This window comes from Ailuropoda melanoleuca, chromosome 1 (genome assembly GCF_002007445.2).
Source record: "Ailuropoda melanoleuca isolate Jingjing chromosome 1, ASM200744v2, whole genome shotgun sequence".
NCBI classification, from domain to species: Eukaryota; Metazoa; Chordata; class Mammalia; order Carnivora; family Ursidae; genus Ailuropoda; species Ailuropoda melanoleuca.
In genome coordinates this window covers 43,613,058-43,624,035 of record NC_048218.1, presented here as the reverse complement: position 1 = coordinate 43,624,035, position 10,978 = coordinate 43,613,058, and the positions used below count along the sequence as shown (strand labels likewise).

The window sequence follows — 10,978 nt, the reverse complement described above, 5'->3', positions numbered from 1 at the left end:
AGCTTATTCAATAAATTAAAAAGCACAAATTTTTAAAGAGCTCAGAACTATTCATTATATTGCAGGAAAAGTAATTACTTTAAGTATTTAATTGCTAAAGTGTATCAATGAATACAATGCAAATATATGTTAATTGTCAAAATTACTCATTACCTATAAATCTCCTAGATTTATTTGTATTAAATGCCTCACGAGGAATATATGTTGTCATATTTAGGCTAACAGTATTACTTTGACATATATAGTGTTTGCATCATTATAAACATCTATCAAAGATATTATATCTACAAAATCCTGAAAATTATTTGTTGCAACATGGACAGGACTGGAGGAGATAATGCTAAGCGAAATAAGTCAAGCAGAGAAGGACAATTATCATATGGTTTCACTCATTTATGGAACATAAGAAGTAGGAAGATCGGTAGGAGAAGAAAGGGAAGAAGAAAGGGGGATAAACAGAAGGGGGATGAACCATGAGAGATTATGGACTCTGGGAAACAAACTGAGGGCTTCAGAGAGGATGGGGGTGGGGGAATGGGATAGGCTGGTGATGGGTATTAAGGAGGGCACGTATTGCATGGTGCACTGGGTGTTACACGGAACTAATGAATCCTCGAACTTTACATCAAAAACTGGGGATGTACTGTATGGTGACTAACACAATATAATAATTAAAAAAAAGAATTATCTAGGAGGGCATGAGTAGTTTTTAAACAGAGGATATATACAGGCTAATTCTTCCTATAAAAGATTATAAGTTCAGGGGCACCTGGGTGGCTCAGTGGGTTGAGTGTCCAACTCTTGATCTTGGCTCAGGCCATGATCTCAGAGTCATGGGATCGAGCCCTGCACTGAGCTCCATGCTCAGTGGGGAATCAGCTTGAGAGTCTTTCTCTCCTTTTCCCTCTGCCTGTCCCTCCACTTGTGTTCTCTCACTCCTTAAAAAAAAAAAGAATATAAGTTCAAAAAGATTTAAAATGTGTGTATCTGGAAACACAAAAGCTCATTCAAGTTACAAAGATACAGTAATTTGGAGATTTCTGTTTCACTTGGATCCTTGAGGATAGATTCAAAACAACAGAAGGTAAGTGGAGTCCATCCTTATCATGCTCACTAAATATTTTGATGACCACAAGAACTTAGGATGAAAACAAGTCTATCTACTCTAAATTTCTTCTTCATTCACTTAACAAGTACATATTAAGGTCCTTCTATGTGCAAAACCAAGGACAACGTGTTTTATTTGAACAGAGTAAAATCTAAGGAATAACAAAAGCTTTCCTGAGAAATATTTATTTCTTTATCATTTTTCTCAGTGCACCTAAAACTTCCTTGTTTCTTAGGCTATAAATAAAGGGGTTGAGCAGGAGGATGATAATTGTGTAAAACAGTGAGTACATTTTATCCTGATATTGATCTGGGCCAGACCCAGGGCGCACATACATGAAGAAGAGAGTGCCATAGAACAAGGAAACAGAGAGCAGGTGGGCGCTGCACGTGGAGAAGGCTTTGCTCCTGCCCTTTTCAGACTTCTTTTTCAGGATGGCAAAGAGGACACGGGTATAAGATACTATGATGGTCATAAATGTAAAAGCTTGTATAAAAGCAGCAAAAATAAAAACCACCAATGCATTAATAGATGAGTCAGTGCAAGAAATTGTATAGAGTGGCAAAATTTCACAGTAGAAATGATGTATTATATTGGACCTGCAGAAGGTTAATCTGAATAATAATCCTACATGAATTGTGGGATGCAGAAAACCAATCACATAAGACAAACTTGTCAACCAAGCACAGAGCCTGTTGGACATCACCACTGGATAAAGCAAGGGGTTGCATATGGCTACGTAGCGGTCATAGGCCATCACTACCAGGAGGAAACACTCTGTGGTGGCACTGGAACCAAAAAAATAATATTGGGCCATGCATTCAAAGAGTGATATCATTTGACTTTTGTCTAAGATGTTGACAAGCATCCTGGGAGTCACAGAGGATGAGGAACAAGCGTCTGCAAAGGCCAAACTGCCAAGGAGTAAGTACATGGGGGTGTGAAGATGGGGGTCTTTCCAGATGAGAAAAATCAGTCCTAGGTTGCCCACCATGGTGGTGAGGAAGATGACCAAGAACACCAGGAACAGGGGGACCTGCAGGCCTGGACGATCTGTAAGTCCGGTGAGAACAAACTCAGTCACCTGCGTCTTGTTTGCCTCCATCATATGCACTCAGGCTGATCACTGCCATGAGAGAAGAGGNTCGGGCTGATCATTGCCATGAGAGAAGAGGTAAAGGAAAAAAACAATCAAGGGTCAGGAAAACTAGTTTGGGATGGTAATGTCTGTTCCCTATTTCAGATGGTCCTTACTCAACAAATACTAAAGTTTAGAGTTTCTCTTTTTTAAAACACACTAATAATGTTAAATATATTATAAGTAATTTCAAGAAATAAAACTTGGTTAAAAAGACTTTTTAGTGTGTGTGTGTGTGTGTGTGTGTTGTGTAATGACTTGAAGGGTGATAGAGACTCTCATTCAAGGGTATTTTCACCTTTTCTTGGAAACTCATATCTTTTATACTGAACAAAAACTGGACTATAACTTTGGTATTGATTATACATATCATTCTCTCCAAGACATTACTGTGTAGAATAATATAATAATAATAAGTTAAAATCCCATTTCACCTATTTTCTGTCCATTACCATTACGTTATTTGATTCTATATTCATCAGAATCTCCTCAAATTTCTAACAGATCCTTTTGATTATACATTCTTCAAAGCCATTCCAAATATCTAATAGAATCTTTAATTTTCCCAATAAATTGTCGTATGTGAATTCATTCAGATAACAAGTATTTAGTGACTCCTGCATTAAAGCACTATCACTCTTAGCTCCGTCACAAACAGACCTTCTAATTCTGGTGTTACACTTGAGACACTAAAATAACCACTCCAAGACTAGAGAAGAAACAAAAACACTAGCCAGCTTATTTGCACATTTGGAACGGATCTGAGGACTCCCATCAAACATGCCAATGCAGACAATTATCAGGCAGTTAACCAAGAATGTTTTTTAACATTTTAGAGGCTCATAATTCTTTTTTTTTAAAGGCTCATAATTCTAAAATGATTACAAGGATTTTTCTTTTCCTGCCCTTTTTGAGATTGCAAGTGGGACTATCAAAGTCAGGATGAAACGTTACAAATGGCACCAGAGTTGAAAAAAATAACCAGTGTTTTGAAAAGGTGGATTCAATTTAAATAGTAAAAAAAAAATTATAAATTCTGTTTAAAAGGCAAATCAAATGAGAAAAGATGAATCACAGTAACAGGCAATGACTAACATAAAGACAGTCAAGGCAGATAAGAGCCCCAAACGACAAATGGATCCACGACTTTGTAAGCCTGGGAAGCAAGTGAGAAGGCTAGGTCCTGTGGAAACCCAAGAGAAAAAAACCTCAGTTCTCATCATCACAATGCATTTCAATGACAAATTATGCACAAGTCTGAACATAAAATATGTCTTATGTATTCCAATCTCTCTCTTAGTATCTAAAGCGGGTTCTACCCATTTACAAACAGCTGATTAAGTATATAACCACTCAAGGGACCATTTACCAGTCTTGGATTCACAGCTCTCAGCCTTTACGACAAGACCCCCCAAGTGGGTGTGATACCAAAACATATGTTTACTTCTACACCAATTCTGCATAGATGTAGCTGAAGATTCCCTCCGTAAGGCTGTGTTAGCCTGAAACATCTCAAAGCTCCCACTTGGTAATTTCTGAGTTACCAAGAATAACAGTATTTGTGAAAAATTCAATCCTGATGAAAATAATCTTTGAACACTAAAAATATATAGAAGAATTGAGGTATTTTCTATAAAAAGGCACCTGGAGTTTTTTCCCCTTTAAAAGAGAGGCTATTTTGAGGAACCCAGTTCTTTCTCTCCACTGGAAAAAGCGAAAATTTGGCATTGATTTTAGACGTGAAGAAACATCAGCAGAGAGGCTGGTCACAGTGGCAGTAATCATCAAGTAAGCACGCTGCTGTCAAGTCGCTGCAAGTACCAGATTATCCTTATTTCACACTCTTCCAAGAATCTGACAGTAAGGTGTGGCTCTCAGCAGATGTGGCGAATTCTTTTCTGCGGATTTCCAGAAAAGTACTACCTAAACAAGAGCCACATTGAAGGAGGAAACATAGACTCTCTTCAAAAGTCCCGTAACTCTTTAATCCTTAACTAGTGGAAAATTTCCCTGCTTCTGTGACGTGTCCATAACAAAGTGAAAGCCAGAGTGAATTTTACTTTTAAAGACACAAATTATTAAATAGATTGATTCTATAATCCATTGTCCTGGAAAAGAAAATGTTAACCGATATGTAACAAATTTGCAAAAGCTTGAGTCTCAATTCCACCTCTAAATTACTAAGTGATGTGTCTAAACCACTTTACGGCCTTCATTTTAAGGTTCTCTTCTGTAAAGCCCTGGATTTTCTGAGGTGCATTTCTGCCCACGGTCTGTGAGACTATAACTAGTCTTTGCTATTCAGTAGGTAGCCTAGCATGGTGGTGAAGCACACAGACGGTATAGTAGCATGAGTTCAAATCTTCATTCTACAAATATATAGCCTTCTATCCACAAGGAGTTAAAGGAGTCAAACATGATTTTTATTTAGCTGTTCAGTTAAGATTCCTTTCTGTTCCATTTGATAGATATATCATCTCAAAAATTTTTTCAGATATTTTGACAGCTCATGAGAGACTCTTGGTACTAAAGTGATATGTTCTATCATTTTTGGTGGAAAGAATAATGACAATAAAATAAAGCACTGTATTCTCACCCAATCCTTATAAGAAGATGCAGAGATGTCATAAGATACAAATTTTCATGAAAAACTCTTAAGATACAAGAACAAAAATGTCAAAGACATCTATTTGTCTCGTGTTAGTTTTCTTTGAAAAATGCAGTATGGAAAGAAAGATATTTATTTCTTCTCATCTTCAATTCTGTTTGCAAAGAGAATATTGAAATTCCCGCAATGCCACCAAAAGATTCCCTGTAGAATGAAATCAACCTACTGGGCATTAGAGAGTAGTCAACAAATCATTTTTAGCCACTCATTTCTAACGATTATTTTTGTAGCTTGTTTCTTCTGCAAACAAAGCAGATTAATTGGAGAAAGAAATGAAAATGTAGAAAAGCACAAAGAAACCAAATTGTTGTAATCTCACTAATTACTGATAAATAGAGTTAACTTTTTGGTGTATATTTCTTCTATCATTTATCCATGCATGTAGTTAATATTTATGTATATATATACATAAATAATTTATAGATACATAACTTTATATAAACATTTTTAATAAAATAATGGCTCTGGTATACATAATTTTTCATAAACTATTGTTAACTCAATAATATAACATTTACAGTCTTCTATATCGTTACAGTTGACTCTTGAACAACATGAGGGTTAGGGACACTGACCACCCACGCAGTTGAAAATCTGTGTATAACTTTCGACTCCTCAAAAATGTAACTACTGTAATAGCTTGCTGTTGACTGTAAGCCTTACCAATAACATACACAGTTAATTAATACATATTTTGTATATTACATGTACTATATACTATATTCTCACAATAAAATAAGCTAAGAAAAAAGAAAATATTAATAAAATTATAAGAGAAAATATATTTACAGTACTGTATTGTATATGTTGATATTGTAAGTTGACATCCTATGTTTACGAAATGAATTGTCTGTCAGTACCTATATCAATACTGTCTTATAAAACAAAACACCATAGATGTTATGTGTGTGACTAACACTAGACATCAAAAATGAAAAGATGTGAAAAGGAAATTCACATTTATTTTCAAGAATACAATTCATGTACTGATACAAAGAAGTAGCAATATGATTGCTTTATGGTAACCTATATAATTAATATGACTGCCTCATGGTAGCCTAGCCTCTACACTAATGAATGGTTACTAATTTTTTATGGCATACCATATTATAGCCATATTCATAATACAGTATTGGAAACATTGTTTCATTTTTTTAAAAAACCACTTACCTGTGAGAACAGGCTGAGAAGCAGTTTCTCCAATTATGAGAGAGAGACATACTATACAATAATGTAATTCTTTGAAAGCAAAGTTGTAAAACTAACAAGTTATTAATTTGATATTAAATATCACTCACCTTATGCCTGCATAAGGCTAGGCTGTCCACTTCCATACCAGACTTGCACACAATGTTCTACAGGATGAATTCATAGGCAATGATGATGATGATGATGACGGAAAAATGTCTCACACAATTCTTGCTGTCCAGTTATTAAGGTTTTCACATAAAGACACATAAAAAACAGGTTTTTTGACTGTCTGGCATGATGATTATTTACTCTCCATGCAGTAAAGGTAGATCAGCACACAGGCATTCGTCCTTGTCTTCATGTTGAGTAGGCAGAGGAGAAAGACGAACAGGGGGGTTGGTCTTGCTGTCCTAGGGTCACAGAGGCAGAAGCAACGGAGGAAGTGGAGGAAATGGCAGGAGAGTCAGGCCCACTCAGTGTAAATTTACAATAATACTTTGTGATTACGTTCTCACTTTTTTGCTTTTTCATTCCTCTAAAAGTGTTTCTACACAGTACCAATCCTTCTTCTCCCAGTTGCTTTATTTTCAGTGCCCATATCATGGAAGGGTGCAGACCATTAAAGTCAAAAGCAGTCTTGAATAATCCAAACCCTTCTTCCAGATGGTCTAGTGTTAATTTGTTTTCTAGCACTGCTTCTTCCATGTTTTCTTCCTTATCATCTGGCACAGGTTCAGAAGCACTCATCCCCATCAAGTTGTCTTCTATTAATTCCTCTGGTATGGTGTCTATTAGCTCTTGAATTTCTCCAAGATCCATATCTTGAGACCCATCATCCACATTTTTATTTTGCTTTCTTTCTTTCTTTCTTTCTTTCTTTCTTTCTTTTTTTTTTTGCCATATACACAATCTCTTTAATGAATTCCTTGACTGGCTCCGTCATAAATCCTGTTGTGCACAACATCTGAACACAGTTTTGGGCTTGATGGCTTTCATGGCTTTTTCTAGGACAATGATGGCATCTTCACTGGTATAATTGTTCCAGACTTTCATATTTTCTCTATTGGGGTTCTCTTCCTAACTGTTGACAATCCTTTCCATAGATTACTGTGTGTAATGAACCTTAGAGGTTTTTATGAATCCCTGGTCTAGAGGCTGAACTAGAAGCATTGTGTTTGGGGGCAAATAGATGCTTCAGTGCCTTTGGTGTTGAGCTCATGGGGTTCTGGGTGGCTGGGGGCATTGTCCATATCAAAAGAACTTTAAATGCAATCCCTTACTGGCAAGGTACTTTCTGCTTTCAGGAACAAAGCAAGGATGGAACAATTTCAGAAAAACTCTTTTAATTGTCTAGGCTTTCTCATATAACCAAAAGACTGGAAGCTCGTGTTTCTCTTTTCCCTTCAAGGATCAGGAGTTAGCAGCTTTATAGATGAGGGCAATCCTAATCATAAACCCAACTGCACTTGCACAAAACAGTAGATTGGCCCATCCCTTTTTGCCTTAAATCATAGTGCTCGCTTCTCTTCCTTACTAATGGATATCCTTTGTGGCATTTTCTTTCCAGAATGGGATACTTTCATCTGCATTAAAAACCTGTTCAGGCAGATATCTTTTCTCCTCAATGATTTTTTAATGGCATCTGGGAACTCATCTGCTGCCTTTTAGTTGGCAGAGCTGCTTCTCCTGTTATCTTGACATCTTTTAAGCCAAACCTCTTTCTAAAATTATCAAACCATCTTTTGCTGGCATTAAATTCTTCAACTTTAGATCCCTCACCTTCCTTTTGCTTTAAATTGTCTATGACTTTGCTTTTTCTTGAGTCAAATTAGAGCCTATAGGTAAGCCTTTCTTATAGAAATTCTGCACCCACATAACAGCTGCATTTTTTTAAAGATTTTATTTATTTATTCAACAGCCAGCGAGAGAGGTAACACAAGCAGGGGGAGTGGGAGAGGAAGAAGCAGCCTCATAGTGGAAGAGCCTGATGTGGGGCTCGATCCCAGAACGCCGGGATCACGCCCTGAGCCGAAGGCAGACGCTTAACCGCTGTGCCACCCAGGTGCCCCTACAGCTGCATTTTTAATATGAGACAAAATGGTATTTTGTAAAAAAAAAAATGCAAGGTTTTTGGGCCTGCTGGCATTGCTGCAGTGATGGCTTCAAGAATTTTCTTTTTGGGACATGCCTGGGTGGCTCAGTAGTTTGAACAACCGATTTCAGCTCAGGTCATGATCTCAGGGCCATGAGATCAAACCCCATGTCCGTCTCTGTGCTGGGTATGGAGCCTGTTTAGGATTCTGTCTCTCCCTCCGCCCCTCCCCAGTTGCACTCCTTCCCTCTCTCTCAAAAAAATAATATAAAAATAAATAAATATTTTTTTCCCCTGACAAGGTCCTTACACAGCTTTAAATGGTGGGCAACTACAGCCACAGACCTCAATCTACCACACATATTAAGCAACTTAACCTTTTCTTGTAATGTCATGACTCTTCTCTGCCTCTTGGGGGCACTAACAGCATCACTAGTTACTTCATACAAGTCCCATAGTTTATTCAAGGTTTATGGTAATTGCACTAAACACGAAAAATACATGAGAACCATGAGATCAGTTTGTACTGCGATATGCAATTTATTAGAGAAACCAATTGGTCACGTAGAGATTAGCACGGTATGTCGTTTTAAGCAGGTACTCAACACTTGAGCTCACCGCGATAGCAAGAGAAGGTGACAAATGATGACAGTGGTGTAGCACGTACTACAGTTAATTTTACGCAGTTATGACGTAATACTGCTTTCTCTCAACTGCCATGGTGCCGTGTACAGTCTCTAAGTGTTGGTCTGGATAAACTTCAACTTTTTATGACAGATTTTTATATATTTTATGGTAGTAAGTGATAAAATAGACTAGTATCACATATATTTTATGCATTCATGGCATACCTAACTTTTTCTTAACTTTTTTGATATTTCCAGACTATGAAGTTCATCTGAGAGTTTTTTCAAATTGTCACAGATCTACAAAAAATATTTCTTAGAAAAAAATATATATACATACACACGTATACATATACACATGTGTATCTATATGTATATGATGAAACTTGGCAAGAAATATGCCTGACCTATACATATTTGGTAGAAATGAAAAACTACTGAGGGGTATAAAAATGTGTTTAATGTGTGAAAATTCATCATTTTATCTAAGCAGAAAGACTTGTTCTAGTAAAGGTATTAAGTTTTCTAAATTAATTTATAAATTTGATGAAATATTAAACAAAATCATAGGGAGATAGTTGAACTAGAAAATAAATTCATCTGAAAGAGCAAATAGATTTTTTTAATGCCCAAAGAATTCTTCTAAAAGAATAAAGAGGGGAGATGTCCCATGCCAGGTTTGCAATATATCATAAAGTTAGCTGTAATAACCGAAACTATATTTGTCGTTACCAAGGTTCACTATGGATACAAATTCACTAAAATTTTACTATTTATTTCTAGACGTAGGGATGAAGAGTAGCAACATTGATTAAAAGCATAGACTTTGGAAAGAGACAGACTTTGGTTCATCGGGCTTTACCTCTATGACTTTGATCAGTAACTTCAACTCTCTAAGCTTTGAAGTCCTCATTTGCAAAATGATGTTAATAATGTGCGCTTACAAGATTGTTGCAAGAATCAGATGAAAGGGTGAATGTCAAGCCCTTAGCACTGTACTTGACAGATAGGAAAGGCTTGTTGAATGATAATTTTAACTATTTGTGATAGTTATTTTAATTATGCAGAAGTAAAGCAGTTAAGCTCTTTTGTTAGAGAATGGTTTGGGGGTGAGCAAATTGAGATGTGTCATCATAGTGCCAATTTATAACAATGGCAGTTTAACTTTGTACATAAAATACTTTTACAGTTAGCTCAAGTCATCTGCAGGTTGGCACACAGACCAGTAAGTAGTGTGATTTATGTGGACACAACTTCTAGAAGAAAGAAACTACAGGCATAACACATTATAAAGAGAAACACTTGTTTTAATGAAAATTACAGATACATTTCATAATTAAACATTTCACACTGCATCATGAACAAAGGACATAACACTTGGCTATCAGATAAAATGAATACTATTCTTCCAATACCATCAAATAACCAGTCTATATTCAAATTTCTCCAATTGTTACCAATTTTTTACAGCATTGCATTTGTTTGTTCTATCAAGATTCTTTTAATCCAGGAGGGGGAGGTTAAGATGGCGGAGGAGTAGGGGACACCTTTTTCAGCCGGTCCCCTGAGTTGAGCTGGATAGGTACCAGACCAGCAGGAATATCCACGGAATCAGCCTGAGACGCAGGAAGATACATCTGGATCTCTACAAATGAACATCTCCAGCGCTGAGTATCGAGGTACGAAGCGGGGAGCCGTGAAACCGCGCACAGATATCGGAAGCTAAACAGAAGGGGGAGGGAGCCGCCGTGTCAGGGCGCCGGGAAGCGGTAGCCACCTGCAAGGGGGAGCGGACAGACCGCGGACCCGCACGCTTGAGACAGCAGGCTGAGAAGGGAGCTCCGGGAGCGCACGCGGGACGGCTGGCGGTTGGCGGGCCACCTGCACGGGGGAGCAGGCGGACTCGCGGACGGCACCCGCGAGACAACAGACTTAGAACGCGAGCTCCAGGAGCGCGCGCGCAGGGCGGCTGGCGGGCCACCTGCACCGGGGAGCGGGCGGACCGCGGACCCGCACTCTGGAAACGGCAGACTGAGTCCGTGAGCCGGGAGCGTGCACCACCAAGCATCTCACGGAGCTCCGGAGCTCCGGTGTGCTCACTGGATCGAGGCTGAGACCGGGAGCTCCGGGAGCGTCCGCGGGGCGGCTGGCGGCT

General features: G+C 38.1%; 1 protein-coding gene across 1 annotated transcript; it reads right to left on the bottom strand.

Annotated features, from left to right (window-relative positions):
• Positions 1-1,292: 1,292 nt before the first annotated feature.
• Positions 1,293-2,216, bottom strand: LOC100482098 (olfactory receptor 5AC1). The gene has a single exon (XM_034664072.1). It carries the CDS (start codon positions 2,214-2,216, stop codon positions 1,293-1,295), a length of 924 nt encoding a protein of 307 aa, XP_034519963.1.
• Between the last annotated feature and the right edge of the window lie 8,762 nt (positions 2,217-10,978).